General features: G+C 39.4%; 3 protein-coding genes across 8 annotated transcripts; 2 read left to right on the top strand and 1 right to left on the bottom strand.

The window, feature by feature from the left end:
- The first annotated feature begins 879 nt into the window (after nucleotides 1-879).
- LOC121776893 (chaperone protein dnaJ GFA2, mitochondrial-like) lies at nucleotides 880-7,012 on the top strand. Its single transcript, XM_042174043.1, has 17 exons — nucleotides 880-1,018; nucleotides 1,207-1,272; nucleotides 1,665-1,747; nucleotides 1,852-1,935; nucleotides 2,024-2,062; nucleotides 2,694-2,801; nucleotides 3,510-3,554; nucleotides 3,635-3,743; nucleotides 3,877-3,941; nucleotides 4,011-4,085; nucleotides 4,808-4,880; nucleotides 5,340-5,431; nucleotides 5,531-5,602; nucleotides 5,841-5,897; nucleotides 6,168-6,204; nucleotides 6,541-6,607; nucleotides 6,797-7,012. Exons 1-17 carry the CDS (start codon nucleotides 880-882, stop codon nucleotides 6,882-6,884), a joined length of 1,299 nt encoding a protein of 432 aa, XP_042029977.1. The 3' UTR covers nucleotides 6,885-7,012.
- Nucleotides 7,013-7,109: 97 nt separating this feature from the next.
- On the bottom strand, nucleotides 7,110-8,622 carry LOC121776254 (DNA damage-repair/toleration protein DRT100-like). Its single transcript, XM_042173415.1, has one exon. It carries the CDS (start codon nucleotides 8,228-8,230, stop codon nucleotides 7,223-7,225), a length of 1,008 nt encoding a protein of 335 aa, XP_042029349.1. The 5' UTR covers nucleotides 8,231-8,622; the 3' UTR covers nucleotides 7,110-7,222.
- Nucleotides 8,623-10,387: 1,765 nt separating this feature from the next.
- On the top strand, nucleotides 10,388-20,339 carry LOC121777179. 6 transcript variants are annotated; one of them, XM_042174351.1, is made up of 9 exons: nucleotides 10,608-10,741; nucleotides 17,107-17,400; nucleotides 17,595-17,719; nucleotides 18,718-18,891; nucleotides 18,962-19,054; nucleotides 19,135-19,203; nucleotides 19,387-19,593; nucleotides 19,803-19,928; nucleotides 20,034-20,339. In XM_042174351.1, exons 3-9 carry the CDS (start codon nucleotides 17,600-17,602, stop codon nucleotides 20,190-20,192), a joined length of 948 nt encoding a protein of 315 aa, XP_042030285.1. In that variant the 5' UTR covers nucleotides 10,608-10,741; nucleotides 17,107-17,400; nucleotides 17,595-17,599; the 3' UTR covers nucleotides 20,193-20,339. The 6 variants fall into 6 exon arrangements, with proteins under 6 accessions (XP_042030282.1, XP_042030280.1, XP_042030285.1 ...); XM_042174350.1 differs by lacking the exon at nucleotides 17,107-17,400 and adding an exon at nucleotides 11,339-11,509 and having other exon boundaries at nucleotides 10,623-10,741; XM_042174349.1 differs by lacking the exon at nucleotides 17,107-17,400.
- Nucleotides 20,340-20,376: the final 37 nt, after the last annotated feature.

The following is a 20,376-nucleotide window of genomic DNA, read 5'->3' as shown; positions in this document are numbered from 1 at the left end:
TTTATTCAGGTCAGAAAAAAAATCTAAAACTAAAAAAAAAGTCGGATGCTTGAAATGTGTGTAAAGTGTGTAGTGTGTGAAAAGTGTGTAGTGCAGGAAATGTATGAAATTTGTGTAGTGTATGTAGTGTGTGAAATGCGCGCAGTGCGTGTAGTGTGTGAAATTTGTGTAGTGTTGTAGTGCGTGAAATGTGTATAGTGTGTGAAATGTGTGTAATGCGGAAATGTGTGTAGTGTGTGAAGTGTGTGAAATGTGTATAGTGTATGAGAAACGTGTGTAGTGGGTATATATTGGAATTCCAATTTTCAAATGATTGAATTGAAAAATTTGGGATTATAATTCAATTCCAATTTTATACGTTTTTGTGATACCAAACAATGAAATTAGAATTGGAGCCTCTAATTCCATCTTCCTAAACACACCCTAATTGTTAGTAGTAGTAGTAGCAGCAGCAGCAGCAGCATACTACCCCCGTCCGATATTAAGTGTCATATTTAGTGTGGATACGGATTTTAAGAAATGAAAGAAAAATTAGTTGAATAAGTTAGTGGACTATGAGTCTCACTTATATATATTAGTTTTATAATAAAATGATAGTAGAATTGGTTGGTGGAATGTAAGGTCTACTAAATGGTAAAAGTGAAATGTGAGTGGAACGACGAAATGAAAAAAATGTGACATTTAATGTGGAACGGAGGTAGTATTTTTTTATAGCTACGTCAATCGGCAATACTTGATTCACGTTCATTAAGTCTAGAAGATTCCAAGAACTGAGCTGCTATTCTTCTAGTTTCTTACACATGCAGCCTGCTCCTCTAATTACTTGATTCACGTCTAGGGTTTACTTTTACCCCATTCCCGATTTTACACGCCCAACCGATGGCCCGGTGCCATGCCCTCCGCCTCGCCCGCCGCTCTCTTACCTCCCTTCTGCACCACAATTCTTATTCAATTGGAGTAAGACTTTACCCTCTCTCTCTTAATAGTTTGAGGATCGCATATATCATTGTCACTGATTGTAGCTTTGCGATTCCTTCTTCAAGGGAGGGTGTAGGAGCGTCGGCGCCGCACCGTGGCGTACAGTCAATCCAGGGGTCTTTTCTATTTAAATCATGGAGATGGTACTTCCATCTCCCAATTCTAGATTGTAATTGCTTACTTTGTAATTTGATTCTCATTTCCTTTTTGTTTAATTTTGGAATACAGCACGTAATGTGTTAAAGCCTGGCTTTTGGGATATTTTAGGCGCCAAACGGTCAATTCATGCCACTGGTAAGTGGTAACTATTTAATCACTGTTTTCTTGTTGTAACCATTTTCTTTGTTAGAGGTGTGCATAGTATCAGCTATATGAATTCGGTGACGTACTAATTCAATCACAACCTTAATCTAATAGCATTTCTCCCCTTCACGGAGAAGCCTTTATTTCTCACTGAATCTGGTTAACGTATTCAATTAGTCAAGTATTGCCTTTAGTTAAACATAGGATAGGAGAGAAACGAGATTTTGTGTAGTATTTGTTTTGTTTAGAAGGGTACCAGTTGTTTGTGTTTTTTTCTTATTTTATTAACTTCTACTACTTATGATCCAATTTGCTTTACAAGTTTGTAGTTAACTGGTTCTTTTCTTTTTCCTTGTTACCGCTTCTCCTGGATCACTTTCTAGCACAATTGTCAAGAGATTTCTATGATGTCCTTGGTGTTAATAGAAATGCCACAGCATCTGAAATCAAGAAAGCTTATTACGGGGTATGATCCTCTCTTCCTTTCTTTTGATTCTCAAAGGAATATACGAATCTTAGTGGGTTAAAAAGGCTTTGTTCAAATTTTTTTGTTTGATGTGTTTGCAACAGCTTGCAAAGCAGTTACATCCTGATACTAATAAAGATGACCAGGAAGCTGAAAAGAAATTTCAAGATGTACAGAAAGCATACGAGGTATATTTTCTGGATCTTCAGTTTTTTGTTGAATTAGTTCCAATCGTCTTTTGTTTGTATCTTATTTTACATCCCCATCTTTCTGTAGGTATTAAAGGGTGAAGAAAAGCGCCAACAGTATGATCAGGTATCAAATATACTATCTCTAATTACTCAGTATTAATGTAATTGCTACCTGTATTAATTTAATTGCTACCTAGGTTTAAGAAAAGGTTAGGAATTATTAAAGACCACTCACAATCTCACATATTGCATATGCTTGTGCATTTATGAATTGGATTAATTGACTTTAATGCACCTACGAAAGTACATGGCAAGATGAAATATTGATGTATCCATGATTTCAGCAATTAAGTTTCTAATTTATGGATATATAAAAGCTATGTGAAATGTCCCTTCCCCCCTCAAGCAGGTCCATAATCCATTATATATTACTACAAAGTTATTTTGTGATACTTATTATAGTTGATTAGTTTCTTACTTTCATCTCGGGACACAGTACACTTTCATGCATGCAAATTTAAAGCATTAGCTTCTCTAGTCTGCTAACAGCTTAACAGATATGATTGCTGTATCTATTGCAAGCTGTGAAGCTTCATGCTGTTTACAATGTATGTTCTGTGAATGTGGACACTGCAAAAATTCCTTACATGCATTAGAAGGGTTATCCTCAGATTGACACAGTTGCATCACAAGATTCACAGATTGGCTTTTGGATCTTAACCATTCCCTTGTAATTTCTTTGTATTTTGTAACAGGTTGGGCATGAAGCTTTTGAACGTGCTGGTACTGGTGAAGGTGGGTTTGATCCATTTGGAGGTGGCGGTGGCTTTAATCCTTTCCAGGACATATTCAGAAATGCAGATGTGAGCCTTTTTTTTATAATGTTCGCTTTCCTCTTTCCCATTCCATGTATGCCTTCTCTTTTTTGGGTTTTCACCCTTGTTCCCAAAATACTAGTACTCCAGAATCATCTGTTGGTGCAGATAGTAGAATGAGACTGGATATTGTTGAAGTGAAATAAGAATACTTAGTTCTTAGTTTTTGGAGAGCTTAGGATAGTTTTTGCCATGGTAGTTATGATGTACTAGCTTTTTATTTGCAATGATGATTGGTTCGGTGGGGAATAAAGAAACAAAGATGAGTTTGCCCATTCCACTTCAAACTGTTGCTTCTACATTGAGTACTTCTGAAGGAATAAACAGCTAATATAGATGTCTCTTGTTAACATATATGAGGACTATCAGAAGATGAAGTTATTAATTGCTAGGTGACTTTTACAGTTTTACTGGAACTGGCCTCTTCTCAAATCACACTGGCTATCTAGTCATTATCTAAGCTAACTGTTTTTATAAACTATAGCTTACTTGTTTGTTAGGGTTATTTATTGGTTCTTGTTTTTATTTGTCGTATATAGAAGGAGGTTTACTGCTAACACAACCTTGACTTGTTGTTAGCCTGCACATGTTTATATTTGTGAAGTTGCTTTGCCCTTGTACAATACTCGTTTAGCTTCTACTTACGTTTAAGGATTGACATGTGCTTTTTTGTGTTCGGGTTTTCTTGGAGATCAGATTTTCAACATATTCAATAGGGACATGGGTGGAGAAGATATTAAGGTATTATCAGTTGATCAGACAATAGCAGCATACAGCTCATATCTATATATATATTTCTTTTTTTTGGGGAGGGGGAGGAGTGTAGCCTGACAAATTTCAATATTGCTGTTGAACTATCCTTTATGGAAGCTGTCCAAGGATGCACCAAAACACTGTCAGTCATGACTGATTTAACTTGTGAAACTTGTGGTATGGTCATATTTCTCCCCATATAATCAAACTGAGTTTGAGTCACGAACTATTCTTTCCTTGAAAGTATAAAACTGGTCACATGTTATTCTTCTGAGTTCATTACTAAGAATCTCACAATTTCCAATTTTAGGTGGAGCTGGTGTTCCTCCTGGAACAAAGCCTGAAACTTGTAAACGCTGTAGAGGTTCTGGCATGGTGAGTACCTATGAAAATACTTGTTATACTTGGAAACTTTGTTTTAAACTTCTTGGTTGTCTTTCACAGGTTATCTCACAAAATGGTCCTTTCACACTTCAAGCTACATGTCCAAATTGTAAGGGAGCTGGAAAAATTGTTTCGGTATGTCATTTTATGTTTCCATAATTAAGTTACTAATAATATTCTAGTCTGCATTTTGTTGCTTTGGATGCATGCTTTACTATGCCCTCTGAAGTTGTTCATTTAATGTGACTGTGTTCACTTATGTTGCGAACAAAAAATTCACTGGATACTGGATGGACTTCGTGATTGCTGGAATTTTTCTGTTGGATAATGTTGTGCCATTGTTTCCTAATGAAAGTTTTTTACAATATTAGTTTGTAGCTATAAGGTATCTCTTGTTTCAGTCATGTATAAATGATAGTGTAGAAAAGGTGCATCAGCCTGAATTGAGCTCAACTTCATTGTATTTCTCATTGTTTTGCCTTCTTTGGCATGCAAAAAGTTTCAATGGCTGAAGTCAAATGGTGCATCAGTCATCAGTTAACTGCAGATGAAACAATAGATACATGAGTTTGTTGAGTTTTTATCACATGTGTACATCAGCCATCATTATGTCAAGTCCCAAAGTATATATCAGGCATCATTATGTCAAGTCACTCCTGTGAGAAACTGCGCTTTCAACTAATCACAATTCATTATATCTGAGGGTTGAAATAGTTGCTGGAATAAGTAGTGGTGTTGCTTAAAATAAAACTCCTATCCTATATGGATTGAATGAGTTGAATTCTATTATGCTCTACTTACATTGAAATTAAGTTGGTTAGTTATAATAGTCTTACTTTTTGTCCTGTCTCAAACAGAACTTCTGCAAGTCCTGTCGGGGTAAGCGGGTGGTAAAAGGGCCGAAGACTGTGAAGGTGAATATCATGGCAGGTGAGCTCAGAGAATACTACTTGTTTTATTAAGGTTATTTTGAGTTCCGTTTCAAAATTTCTCCCAGTTGGAAACTTTATGCATAAAATTGCTGTTTTGACAGTAATGACTGCAAAATTAGGATGGATGAATTTATTTTATTGCTTTTTCCTCTTAAAATAGCTTAATCTATTGAACCTCCACTGGTTGGGAGAGTACAGTCTTTCTAGTTTCTACACTAGCAACCACATAGCACAATTTCAGTAAATCCCTGATATTAGACGTATCCTTTGAATTATCAATTTTTTGTTAGAAGCATCCTTCATGTTGAATATATTTGTCTGATTTCTGATGTAGTGTCTTTAAATCATTTTGATTGTTCTCTGGTTAAGGTATTTTAGGGTATATGATGACGATGGTAACTATGATGATAAACGTAGTTCCAAAATGACATCGTTCTGCATGGTTCTGTATCTGCAGGAGTGGACAACAATGACACCATTAAAATCCCCAGAAGTGGTGGATCGGATCCTGATGGAAATCAACCAGGCGATCTTTTTGTTATGATTAAGGTGGCTTGATTTGCTTCCTCTCTAGCTGATGTTACAATTTCGTTGTGTAGCATATGGGTTGACCCTGATATGCTTATAACCATGCTGGATTATTTACAGGTCAAAGAAGACCCAGTGTTCCGAAGAGAAGGGGCTGATATCCATGTTGATACAATTTTGAGCATCACTCAGGTAATACTTGTCTAGTAAGTGGAGGTTCATTCTTTGGATTTGATAACTATAGATCACGTTAAGTTCATAAATTGGCCAACTTTGGTTTCATCGAATTTAGCTATGCATTAGTTGATCCCGTCAAATTGAAAAACATCGACAAGTATAAGAAGCAAGCTTATATGCTTTCCGTGTTTCTTCTTTCTGGTGTCTGGATATCGTAATTTTGTCGTTGAATAGATCTCGTGCTCTTTTGCAGGCAATTTTGGGAGGAACGATCCAGGTTCCTACACTCTCTGGGGATGTTGTTGTTAAGGTTTGTTAGATATAGCTTATTACTTTATTTATTGTCTAGTATTTAATGTCAATTATGTCATAATATATACGTTTAAAAATGTGTCTGTGACTTCCATTTTTGATATCATAACATTCTGCATCTTGTTTTCTTCTCTTTTGGGATGGTTTAGGACTCGTAAATTGGGGTTTAGTATTATTCAGATTTGTGTAATGGGTGCTTGCTGTAGCGTACTCTCAAATACGAGTCTTATCTAACATTCACCTACCATGATTCATTTTTGATATGTAGGTTCGCCCTGGCACTCAACCTGGGCCGAGGAAAAAGGGCAAGTTTACCTTGATATCATCATGGTCTCCTTTTCTCTTTGATATTTAGTTCTGCACGTGATAAATAGCATCATTTCTTGGATATTTTGTTTTGTTATGGATATTTTGTACTTCCAGGTAAATGCAATGTAATTATAGGTAGCTATTTCTTGACTTGTTGCAAATATTGAGTTGCCAGTAACACTATGGCCTTTCATGTTACTTGCTTGGCATGTTTCTAATATCATCTAATAATGGGTATCTGGGAACGTATTGTTCTTTCAGTTTGCTCATTGTTGTTCGCCTCTTACGCCATTTTTCTTAATTAACTGTGTATCTTGGTTTGTCTTGTGCAGGGATTAAAGTCCGAAATTCGTTTTCATTTGGTGATCAATATGTGCACTTTAACGTTAGCATTCCGACGTAAGAACCCTCTTTAGTTAAAACTTTCCTTCAGAAGTTTAGCTGCTTATATCATGACTAATAATTAAATGATGTAACTCATTGTTGTCATATTGCGTCAAGATCATCGTCTTGAATGCTGTTTATTTACACGATGTCAAGCATATCACTGAACTTATTTGCTTTGTTTTGTGTGTTACCTTGTGCCAGAAACCTGACACAGAGGCAGCGCCAATTGATCAAAGAATTTGCTAAAGAAGAAGAAAGAGAAGACGATGCTGCAGGAGCATCGGGCTGATACCCAATATCACCGTATCTATTATAGTCCAATAAAGGTGAGTTTCTATAGTAGATTTAGATCTCTTAGCCATACTGTACATAAACATATTCATGTTCATTTTCAAATTCAAAATATTTTACAAGTTATGTTTGGTCGTTTCAACGTAATGATTTAAACAAGTTGAAAATAACTTGTTATTTTTTCCTCGCAAACTACAAACTTTCAGAAATAAGATTTGAATGGTTTAACCAAGCAAAATTAAAATGTAAATTCGCACAACAATTTAAAATATAAATAGAAGAAAAATGAAAACATGAGATGATACATTCGTTGAAGGAGATGAGGTGGGGCCTAGCCTAGGCATCAAAATTGTTGCCCTCCAAATCCAATGCTCCCATATACTTAACCGACTGCATGGACTTGGGAATTTCACCACTCAGCTTATTATACGACAAATTCAAACTTAAATAGTAATTTTCCGCGCTAAAACTATCCGGCACCGTCCCTTCCAGCGAATTCCGGCTTAAATCCACGTGACTCAAACCCTTGTTTCCGAACAAACTCGCCGGAATCTCACCGGAAAGCTGATTCGAGTTCAGATTCAGGCACGACAGAACCGGCATCGCCCCGATCCAATCCGGAATCGAACCGGATATCTGGTTCACCGACAGATCCAGATCTGCCATCCTGGATAGACCGGCGCACGAGTCTGGAATCGAACCGCTTAGCTCGTTCCCGCTCAGTATCGCGCGGCTAAGCATACTCATTTTCCCGAACTCCGACGGAATCTCGCCGGAGAGCTTGTTGTTGCTGAGATCGAGAAGCTTCAGATTGCTGAGGCCGGCGACGGAAGGGGGAATCGAGCCTGTGATCTCGTTATCCGCGAGATTCAGCACCACGAGCTGGCTCAGCTTCCCGATGTCGGCGGGGATCTCGCCGGAGATTTTGTTTCCGGAGAGGTCGAGGATGCGGAGGCGGGAGAGCGAGGTGATGCAGGACGGAATACCGCCGGAGATCCGGTTCCAGTCGGTGACGATGAGCGTGTTGAGCTGATCGAGCTGGCAGAGGGAGTCGGAGATGAGGCCGGTCCAATCGACGGTCAGATCTAGCTTCTCGCTCTGTAGATCGGAGCTCGGAGAGTCGCCGGCGCGGAGGACGATGTCGGTTACTCGTAGCGTCTCCGGGTGGCAGACGATCCCCGGCCACGTGCAGCAGTCCGTACCTGTCCATGCGGTGGCGATCGAGCCGCTCATCGCATCTCTGATCGACGACACAGCCGCGAGATCGGTGGATTGGCTTGCATTTGCGTGCATCGAAGTAACCACCAGCATAATGCTGCAAATCACCAACAATCTGCTCATCATTGTAAGTAATTTTAAGTCAATTTGAATATCTGCTGCACCAGTAGTCAAGTGTTTATATGAGGAAGGAGGGAGCGAGGAGATTAGAGCAGCGCCATTGACGGTGTGGGGAAGAACAAAGGCATGTGCTGTAAGCTCTAAATATATTGATTAATAATCCGAATTCCATTAAAATTGGATTCATGCATGCTGTGTTGTTCGTTTATTTTGCATTATATCACACAATTAGATACTTTATTAGACTGGTTAATTTTGTTCTGCCAAATAATTGGTCGACACAAGATATTAATTTATATAATTATGTCTACTAATATTGATGAGTAGTTATAAGTTTTGCAGAAATATTAAAGCGTTCTATTATTTTTATTGGTATGTTATTAGTGGCATCACATGTGGTATCATGTTACATAACATGATGATCGGTCTGTAATGCTAACTTTTCTTTTCTACTTTGTTTTTAAATACTTAAGCATACAGATAATGGTACTGGTCCCATAAAATTGTTATATTTGGCCATGTGGCATTGTCAGTTTCAATTTAAGCTCTAAAATATAAATTATACTACTACTATTTAAATTATTACTAAACTTTAGTTGCACAAGAAAAAGATTATGCAGGTAATTACTTTTACCTTTTTATTTGACTTTTAATCCAAATATAACTGAGTTGTTGCTAACTTGCTAATTGTGGCATAAGCAGCATAACTATACATACTTGAACCATGTTAGCGTGCCAATAATTAAAAATCAAATCAAAGAACACTGTATAGAATATTTCTTCGCTAAAATTAGGAACCCTAAAATTTTGGATGTGTATAATTCTACTATTACTCCATGCCGTCTATGAAGAATTAATATTATTCGACTATAAAACTTACGATTTGAAATTTGTATATTTTGTGATTGCTACTCTTACAATAAATGTAATTTTATATGATTATCTATACATTTGAATATTCGAATTTATCCCATTCTACTAATTAAATGACCACTAGAAGAATACATTAATCCTTAGTATAATTATTTATACCATTTTAATATATATTGCGAGATATGGATTAGATGAGATGGACATGGACGTAACAGTTTAGTGCCTGCAAGCAAGCACTTGCATGAATTTGTTACTTGGAAGCATCTAACAAATGTTTTATTTAAAAAAAGTATTCTACTACCAAACTGGTTTTCTATTTTGAATTTCACAGTACTAGTAATATAAATTTTTTTATTTGATTTTAATCATCAATGTGTTTTTTTTACCTTTCAAGTGAGTTTCAAGCAATAATCATAGATTATTTCAGGTTTCCAAATAACTAAATAAGTGTTCTCAATATACGCCTATCACCATACAAATTGGCAAATTTTCTACATTTACCTCCAATAATTGTGGATAATAGGATAAGTATGCAAAAGTATTGTGTTATTAGACTACTCCATGATTAATAGGATAAGTATGCAAAAGTATAGTGTTATTATATATTTTTTTAAAACTAGGTTTAAAAATAAAAATTTGAAATATATACTACTCCATTCGTCTATAAAATAATGTCTTATTTTTCCATTCAAAGCATCTACATAAAGCCAATTAAAAATATATAACTCACCTTCCACAAAATCTTGTCATCAACCTTTTTTTTTTACATTTTTAAAACCCACACCGAATTAAAATGAAATTTTAATTATAGACATAAGAAATAATAATTAGGGACACTTCTTATTTAAATCGTAAATTTTCTCTGTCTTTTGATCAATCTATTTAAAAATGAAGTATCTCCATAAAATTACAATCTTTCGTAATTATTCCATCAAAATCGAACAAACTATTCAAAACTTGTACTACATGAATTTCGAACCCTAGCCTATTCTTGAGGGATTTCGAAAAATCCTCTAATTTAATTAGGAGGATGGCAACATTATTATCACACTTGTATCATTATTCGATAATTATGAAAATTTTAAAAATTATAATTTAATAAAAAAAATTGTAGTAAGTAGGATTGTTCAAACCACAAATTAAGTAGTATAATTTAATATAGTCATTATCATAAATGGTAGTAGGAAATGGCAAATTCATATCTTGACGCAAGTTACGAATCTGCGCTATGACCAATCAGAAATCGCTAATTATTAATCACAATTTATTTTCAAAAGCGGAAAAGAATGCTAAAAAAGGAGAAAAGAGAAGTGAACAAATTTCGCGCCATCGCCATTTTCAATCCAAAGATCATTCCCTTTCTCTCTCTAAAACCCAGCTATGCAGATTCCGGTGATCGATCTGGCGCCCTACTTGGAATTCTCCAGGAATTCTCAGACAGCGGGTGATCAGGAGCCCGATTTGAATCTGAAGAGTCTGTGCTCTGAGGTCAGCCGAACCCTAAAGGAGACGGGAGCTCTGCTTGTGAAGGATCCGCGATATTCCGCCGCAGACAATGATAGGTTTCTCGACATGATGGAGAAGTATTTCGAAATGCCCGATGATTTCAAGGGCCTGCAGGAGCGTCCGCACCTCCATTACCAGGTCATTTAGTTTTCAATTCAGTTGTGGTGTATTTTACTCTGACTGATTTCGAATTTGGTGTTGATAATTGGAATTAGATATCTTAAAGATGGTAATCGAGAGAGGTATAGATAAGATGGTAAGGCATATTGAGAGTAGGAAGATATATGTTTTGTATGGTTTTTTCTTATATATTTGAAATGCTGATCTCCCTAGTATTTATAGGGAGATTTGAGTCCCTTGGTGTACAACAATTAAATGTACATTGGAACTACATCAAACTAGGGACTAAACACACAATGAATATGGGCGGTTGTCTAGGAACTTCTACCGTAATAAATGAGGGCGGCCATTTATGATTTGTTTTTCCAACACTCCCCCTCAAGTTGAGCAACGGTGTCTCCGATACTCAACTTGCCCAGAAATTCTTTGAAGACTTTAGGACTCAATGCCTTGGTTAGCATGTCTGCAAGTTGTTCCTCAGATCGGACGAATGGAAATTCGATAATGCCGCTTTCAATTTTTTCCTTGATGAAGTGACGATCAACCTCAACGTGTTTCGTTCTGTCATGTTGTACTGGATTCTCTGAAATGCTGATTGCTGCTTTATTGTCACAGAAAAGTTGACTTTTCCGTGAAGGAGGGAAGCCGATCTCTGTTAACAACCTCCTAAGCCAAAGTATCTCCATCAGACCACTTCTGATCCCACGAAATTCTGCTTCTGCACTTGATAATGCTACAACTTTTTGCTTCTTGCTTCTCCAAGTGACCAGGTTTCCCCCAACAAAGGTAAAATATCCTCCAGTAGATTTTCTATCGACTGGATTGCTTGCCCAATCTGCATCGGTATATCCATCAATTTCCAAGTCATCCTTTTTTTCTAAGAATACCCCATAGCCGACTGTTCCCTTTAAATATCTCACAATTCTCATGACAGCATCCATATAGTCTTCCTGAGGCTGATGCATGAATTGACTGACAACTCCAACTGCATATGTGATGTCGGGTCTAGTATGAGACAGATAGATAAGTTTACCTACTAACCGTTGATACCTTTCACGGTTTGTAGGCTTAGCTCCATCCACAATCTTCAATCCATGGTTGGGTACCATTGGTGTTTCAGCAGGTTTGCAGTCCATTAGGCCTGTTTCTGCTAACATGTCAAGAACATACTTCTTCTGTCTTAGGAATATTCCGTGCTTGGATCTCAACACTTCAATTCCTAGGAAGTACTTTAAAGCTCCCAAGTCCTTCATTTCAAAATCCCTGAACAGATTCTCCCTTAGGTTTTGGATTTCCTCAATATCATCTCCGGTTATGATCATGTCGTCAACATAGATTATTAGACACGTCATCTTTCCGTTCCTCCTTTTTAGGAATAGTGTGTGATCTGAATGACTTTGTTTGAAGCCATGTTTGAACATTGCTTGGCAAAATCTTCCGAACCATACTCTGGGGGATTGCTTCAACCCATAAAGAGTCTTTCTCAGTCTGCACACCTGTCCTTTTCCAAATTCTTCACAAAAACCTGGGGGAACTTCCATGTAGACTTCTTTATTTTTCTCCAGTTCTCCATGAAGAAAGGCATTTGTAACATCAAACTGGTATAATGACCATTCCTTACATGCAGCTACAGATAGAAGTGTTCTTACTGTATTCAGTTTGGCCACAGGGGAAAAAGTTTCGTCGTAGTCTACTCCATATACCTGAGTATATCCCTTAGCAACCAATCTTGCCTTGTATCTCTCGATTGAACCATCTGCACGTCTTTTTATGGTGAAGATCCAGTGACATCCTACTGGTTTCTTTCCCGGAGGTAGAGTACATTTTTCCCATGTTTCATTTTTTATCAAGGCATCAATCTCCTTCTTCATGGCTTCCCTCCAGTGTTTGTGTTTTATTGCCTGATCGAAGGACTGCGGAATTTCTTCTTCTTCATAAAGTGCAGCTTCGAATGCCCTAGCCATTTTGGTAAGGTGCCCTTGTGTGAGATTGGCAACACTGTACCTAGCTTTCCGCCCTTTCCAGTTTGGCGAGTATCTTCGAGGAGGGATGCCCCTTGTACTTCTTTGGGGAAATCTGTCGTGCCCTGTCTCTTGTTCTGTCGGTGGCTCATTTGCATCACTTCTATTTTCCATGTCACTGTCAGTGTTTTCAAGTAGGGTACCAATAGTGTGATCAAGAGATTCTACCTCAGGATTCAAGTACTGGTCAGATAGCTTGGCAGTGTCCTGAAGCGGTATGTTATGTTCTTGTGAATTGGATTGCCCGGTGGTACTGCTAGCTTCCTCTGTTGGACTGGTGTTAATGACAGGGTTTTGGTCTGGTAGGGTAGTTTGGTTGTTTTCCTCCTGAACATCCTCCCCCTGAATGGTTTCTCCCCACAGAGGTAGCCAATTTAGTGCGTCACTATTTGGATTCTCACTCTCCCCCTGACCACTAGACTGGCTATAGAAGTACTCACTTTCCACAAAGTCACAGTTCATAGTTACGTACATGCGATCTGTTGACGGATCATAACATCTATACCCTTTCTGATTCTTCCCATAACCCAAGAAGACACATTTTACTGCACATGGTGAGAATTTGTCTCTATCATGTTTGGGTATGTGAGCAAAAACTGAGCAACCGAAAATTTTGGGTTCAAGTTGGAGTGATGAAGGTGTCGAGTGGTGGGAAGAGAAGACCTCTAGGGGGGTTTTGAAGTTTAGGATTCCTGTGGGAAGACGGTTGAGGAGGTAAACGGTTGTTGCGATAGCTTCCGGCCAAAAAGATTTAGGAACGTTGGACTCGATTAGGAGAGCACGGGTGATCTCAAGGATGTATCGGTTTTTTTGCTCGGCTACCCCATTTCGAAATTGAGATTTAGGGGTGTTTTTTCGGATTTTTCAAAAGTCTGAGGTGCCGTTCTGGAATTTGGGACAGATTTGGGTGTATTTTACAATTTCTTGGTCAATTGGGGCTTATTGTGAGATAAAGGGTTTGACTGGGGGTTATTGTGGGAGGCATTTTTTGGGTGGGGTTTGTTTCGGTATAGGACCGGACTGGGGGGGCTTTTGTGCAAAAAAGGAAAAGAGGTAAAATATCCCCCCCCTTAGACGTCACCACGGTTCCGGAACCGGCGGTTCACGGTTCGGAACCGCCGGTTCCGGTTCAATAAATTGATGAACCTGAACCGGCCCGGCCAAGGTGTGGCGGTTCCGGTTCGTGAACCGTGGAACCGCCGGTTCAAGTGAACCGTGGAACCGCCGGTGATTGGCCGGTTCCGGGCCGGTTCCGAGCCGGTTCGGCCGGTTCGGCGGTTCGTTTTGATTTTTTTTTTTTTTTTTTGCATTTTGTAAATTGTAATTCAAGTTTAAAATGTAAAAAAACTTGCGTAAATAACATTAGAATGAAGCGATGTACAAATGTAATTTTATTGATACAAATTACAACTTCAAAATTACAAATTACAACTTTAAAATTACAAATTACAAGTTAAAATTTACAAATTACAACATAAAAATTAGAAATTACAACTTCAAAATTATAAATTACAAAAGACTTAAAGTCTTCATTACAATTTACAAAATTACATATTCGAAATAAAGGGGAGAAAAAAGAAATAAAGGAAAAGGACTTGAGCTCAACATAAATTTAAACTTAAATTTAAAATTTAAGTTGAAATATAAGTTGAGATGCCTACGTATCCTCAATGCTCAATTGCATTTTGGAATCAAAGTCCACGTAGTTCTCTTACCTTGCTTACCTATTTGGCTTGATCGGAAGTATTGGCGCCTACTCTTCTTCGTCGGGGAAGTAGTCTTGGTCGGGTTGTACTACTAGTTTGTCCCAATCCGGTTCTTGGTCTCTAATTTCGGCGGAGCACCAATCATCAAGTAACATGGTGGCTTCCATGTTTTGTCCGGTGAGCCTACTTCTTCGGTCGTCCAAGACGTTGCCTCCAACACTAAAGGCGGACTCGACGGCGACAGTGGAAGCCGGAACCGAAAAGATCTCCTTGGCCATTGAAGCAAGGATGGGAAAATCTTTCTCGTGTGAAGACCACCAATCTAGGACGTCGATTTGTTGGGGAACGGGACCTCCTTCTTCCTCATTGAATGAAAAGTGTGAGTCTAAATATAAATCTAACTCACTTACCGAATGTGCCGTCCTTCCTCCGCTGCTGAAGGCGTATAGGTCCGCCAATTGGGATTGGGTGTCGGGGTCATCAACTTGGAAGAAGCCAAAGTTCTGTGTTTGACGGGGGGGGTCTAGGTCGAACTTGGTGGGTAGTGTTGTACTTGACTTCGTAATCGTGAAAGAGAGACCGCAAGTCGAACTCAAAATTTCTTTGGAGGCTTGGGAGGTGGGGGAGGTTTATTTGGAATGTTTGGGCAAGGTTTATGTAGTTGTCGTCGTCGTCAGTTTGCAAAGCTCGGAGTGGTTCAAGATCAATAGAAGCTAAACTGTTGTAATAAAATTCTAAAATTTTGAAAGTACCAACTAGTTTCCACTTTGGATCCAAAACTTTGGCAAGCAAAAAAACTGTTGGGATCTCATTGAAATACTTGAGCCATTTTTCAACCATGTAATATAAAACACACATAAGCTCAAGATTGTTTGCGGAATTTTTCATTGCAGTTTTAAAACCAAGTGATATGATCATGCAATGTTCTAAAACACGAACGGATGTGCAATAATACACACCCGATAACTCCATAGTTGCACTTCGAAAATTTTTGAATAATTTAAATAAACTCAGGCTTTGTTCCCAACAAGAAGATGTTAGATATAAATCATCAACAGGGTAAGTTCTATAAAAATCAACTAAATAGTCTATATGCTCCATTGTAGATTGCAACATGTCATATGTAGAGTTCCATCTAGTAGAAACGTCTAAAGTAAACTTTGTGTACCTTATTTTCTTCGAGTGTCATATGTAGAGTTCCATCTTGAGAGAAAGAGGATGGAGAATAGAGAAATTGAGATTGAGAGAGAAATTCTTATCAACACAAGAATGGGGTAAGTAGAAAATGAAGATGAGGGGGTATTTATAGGGGAAAAATGTGATTAAAAAAAGAAAAAAAAAAGAAAAAATTTCAAATTTTTGAAATCCGGCGGAACTGCCGGTTTACCGCCGGAACCGCCGGTTTACTCGTTGAACCGCCGGTTTTTGGTCAGAAACCGCCGGTTTCGTCAACGGTTTTCTGACAAAAACCGGCAGTTTCTGACCCGGTTTCTGAAAAGGCTACGTCTAGGCCGGTGGTAGCCTGAAAAGGTGTCGGAACCGGCGAACCGCCGGTTCCGGTGAAAACCGGCGGTTCGGAACCGCCGGTTACGGTTCGCAAATTTCATGAACCTGAACCGGCCCGTCGGAACCGCCGGTTCCGGTCACGGTTCGGAACCGCCGCCGACGGTTCCGGTTCCGGTTCGGAACCGCCGGTGACGGTTCCGGGCCGGTTCAGCCGGGCCGGTTCGGTTTGGTGATGTCTACCCCCCCTCTTCGATTCAGCCCTAGACGCCTTCTTGTGGTTTCCGCCTTAACTCTAGCCGCCTCATCTGAGGCGGCTGCTTCGACCGGAGCCCCGGTTACACACTCTGCTCTCCCTCTCCGTCGAACCCTCGTTTTTACCTTGTGTCTAATTTTTGGTGGTAGCAATCGACACTTTGGCTGTGTTGAGTGAACGAGGTGTGCTGCAGATGGGGTTTTCGCTGGTTCCGCCGCCGCCGTTGAGGAGGTGTGGAGGTGGAGGAGGTGGCGGCATGGAGTTGTTGCAGACGCTGCCCGTCGCTCCGTCGGCGTAGGTGACTCTGTCACCGCCCGCAACCGCCGCTGCTGCCCTTCCACCGCTACTGCCTCCGCCGCGTTTCCCACTCCGTGTATGTTTCGTCTCTTGCCACAAATCGGGGTACCCGTGGAGATGAAAACACGTCTCCTGAGTGTGACGTTTTCCTCCACAGTGTGAGCAAGTTAACTTGCTCTTATCTTCTTCTGTCTTTCGATTCGTGCTGAATTTGGTTGCCGGTGGATGGAATGGTCGGCTCCGGTTGAACGCTCCAAGTCCGGTGGCAATTCCCGATTGGTCAGATTGGACAGCTTCTTGTTTGAGCACCTTGTCATTGACCGCTTCTCTTCTCACCATTCCGTAAGCTTTTCGGACGGTTGGTAAGGGATCCTGATTTAGAATTTCTCGTCTGATCTTATCGTACCATTCATCTAGGGCCCAAACGAATTGATATAATCTATGCCGTTGAATGTGTTTGTTGTATTTGTCGATGCTTTTGGGGCTGTCCATGGGGTTGGGGTCTCTGGCATCAATTGAAATCCATAGATCTTGGAATTTATTCCAAAGGGCTTCCAAAGTCATCTCTCCTTGCTTCATTGACATGGCTTGTCTGTGTAGGTCATGAACTTGGAATGGATCTGCTCCACTCCCATATGTGATAGCCAGACCTTCCCACAAATCTTTGGCTGTCTTGTATTGGGATACTTCGTTTATAAGGCTGGTTTCGAGATTGCTGATAATCCAATTGAAACAGCAGTGATCCCGTTGCTGCCATTTCGAGTAGCCGGGGTCGTCGGATGGAGGGGGGTCTGAACCTCCAGAGATGTGAGACGTCAGCCCCTTTCCCCCTATTGCTCTCTCCATCAAATTGGTCCAAAGGGGATAATTATCCCCATTGAGTTTGGTTTTCAGGTTGATCTCTCCTAATGACTCCAGTTGCGGTTGCGGCTGTTTTGTGGAGCTTTCGGACTTGTTTCCTGTTTTATTCATGAATTTCATGAATTCGGCAAATTGTGCCGCAAAATCTGCCATGGTTTCTGTTGGGATTGGTTTAGTATTTTCTGTGTCAGAATCTGACATCTTTGGTTTTGGTTTTGTTATTGCAGGGATAATGAAGGAAAGGGCGAGAAGGGTATGGGACTATGATGACATTGCTCTGAGTCCCCAAATTGAAATTCCCTGCTCTGATACCATCTTAAAGATGGTAATCGAGAGAGGTATAGATAAGATGGTAAGGCATATTGAGAGTAGGAAGATATATGTTTTATATGGTTTTTTCTTATATATTTGAAATGCTCATCTCCCTAGTATTTATAGGGAGATTTGAGTCCCTTGGTGTACAACAATTAAATGTACATTGGAACTACATCAAACTAGGGACTAAACACACAATGAATATGGGCGGTTGTCTAGGAACTTCTACCGTAATAAATGAGGGCGGCCATTTATGATTTGTTTTTCCAACAAGATACTCATAGGTTTGGGTTTAAAGTAATTCTGACGTCTCAATTTGGTTGTGTAAGTCCAAACTTGCATGTTCACTTTGCTCTTGTCCAAGCAGAATCAAATCGACTCTTCCATAATATAGCAAAACACCAGTAATTCTCTCCTAATGTAACTAGTGTTAGTCAGGTTTGCATAAACATACATCTTCAGATAACAATGGAAATTTGTTCAAAATGTGACTACAAGTAAACAGATTTTTCCTAGTACTAGTCTATGGCATAAGCATGTTCTAATCTGTAGAATCATTTCTACATAGTGAAGATTACTTTATGGAAGCTGGTTTTGTTTTTCATTTTTTGACCATATTTTGACCATATGACAGCTGTCGTGCTACTGGATATTCAAGCCTGAAAGAGTTGGAAAACAAGAAAAATATGTAGATTTATTATCAAATAGTGCTGGTACACGTGTCACTTTGGGTCATAGGCTTATTTGCTTAACGTGTTAGTAAGCTTCTATGAGCTTTTAGTGAACCTGAAAAAAATTGTTTTCCCCTTGCTGAAGTTGAATGAGTTGAGGAAGAGCTAGATTATTGAGCTTATGTTCTACCTCTCCCAATTCCATTCTCAGTTAAATCTAGACACCGAGGGTCTTACGTAGTTGATAATGGCTATATCTTCAAGCATTCTTGTATGTAGTGCCTCCCTGCAAGGTTCACTCATTTGATTCTCTCTATCACTCAAACTCAATTGTAATCTCGATGTTGCTGTTATGTTTACTCAGGTTGGAGTAACACCTGAAGGAGTTGAAGTACCCCGTAGTTTAGTGGATGGAGAAATGCAAGAGAAGCTAAAATCAATGCCAGTAGAGTCTCAGCCCTCCACTCCCCCTGGACCTGACCCTAAGTGGCGGTATATGTGGAGGATTGGTTCACGGCCATCAAGTACCCGCTTTAAGGTCAATCTCATAAAGATGTTCTATAACTGTCGTTGGCATGGTTCTTATACTGGTGTATTTTTCTTTGTAGGAACTTAACTCTGAGCCTGTCATACCCGAGGGATTTCCTGTGTGGAAAGACACCATGGATTCATGGGGGTCCAAAATGGTCTCTGCTATAGAGGTGAGTGTCAGATTTCCTGTTCTTGTTTTGTATGGCTAGTACACTCACCTTTTCTTTCATGTCACGACATTCATTGTTAGGTTGTTGCTGAAATGGCAGCAGTTGGATTTGGCCTGCAGAAAGATGCCTTCACTTCTCTTATGATTCAGGTTTGCTCTTCTTAATCCCATTACTTTCTTGAACACATTCATGACAAATGCATGACTTTCACTGAATATCCACTGAAATGTAGGGTGTGGGTATCTTTGCTATGTAATGACCCAAATCCATACTTCTTGTGTTGTTTCATTACCTCAAACAGTGTTGGTAAAATTATCGCTTTTCATTTCCAGGGACCACACCTACTTGCTCCAACAGGAAGCAATCTAAGACGTCATGGCCACATCGGCACTGTATTTGCTGGGTATCATAATGACCTCAACTTTCTCACTATTCACGGGAGGAGTAGGTTCCCAGGACTAAATATTTGGCTGAGAAATGGGCAAAAAATGGAGGTAAAAGTTCCTGTGGGATGTCTTCTCATTCAAACAGGAAAGCAGGTGATTTCCATGCATTGCCATGTCTGAAGATAAATACCTATAGATTGTAATGTTGTGGAGAATTACCTTTTGTCATTTGCATTTTGGTCATTGCTAAAAGATAAGCATGGCTATCTTTCGCTCCATCATACAGATATGATAACTTGATAACTTTATATCATTTCCTATAAACTTTATTGTAATCTTCTAATGGATTTATGGATATGCAGATAGAATGGCTAACTGGTGGAGAATGCATAGCCGGCATGCATGAAGTTGTTGTGACTGATCGCACCATTGAAGCTATGAAGTTGGCTTCAGAGCAAAACCGCAGCCTTTGGAGAGTCTCCTCAACAGTGAGTTGATGCTATACCGATGTTTTCATGATTTCTGTTTGTAGCTTATCTGCATAACCTTTAACCGAAGTGACTTGCTAACACGTGTCTTCTTTGATGACCTAGCTCTTCGGGCACATAGCATCAGATGCAGTTTTGAAACAGCTAAGTCATTTCGCGGACTCACCGCTAGCCTGCAAATACCCCCCTATGTGTGGTGGAGAGTTTGTAGAACTGGAGCTCGCAGTTATCAATCTCAAAGGAAGTAAAGAAGAGGCATCGTAGTTTAAAGCTGGAGATTGTGGTTCGATTTATGTCCCATATGGTTGTGAGAGTGTTGTGTCATTGATTACTTGAAAAAATGAATTGGTGGCTACAAGAGAAACGTCATTTCTTTACGCAATTAAATTATTTAATGTGTTGATGATAGAATTCACATGCATCATGCCTTGTCCATTGAAATGGGAAT

This window comes from Salvia splendens, chromosome 18 (assembly GCF_004379255.2).
Source record: "Salvia splendens isolate huo1 chromosome 18, SspV2, whole genome shotgun sequence".
Taxonomy (NCBI): Eukaryota; Viridiplantae; Streptophyta; class Magnoliopsida; order Lamiales; family Lamiaceae; genus Salvia; species Salvia splendens.
Note: the sequence above shows the minus strand (reverse complement) of the source record. Positions and strands in the feature narration are given on the sequence as shown.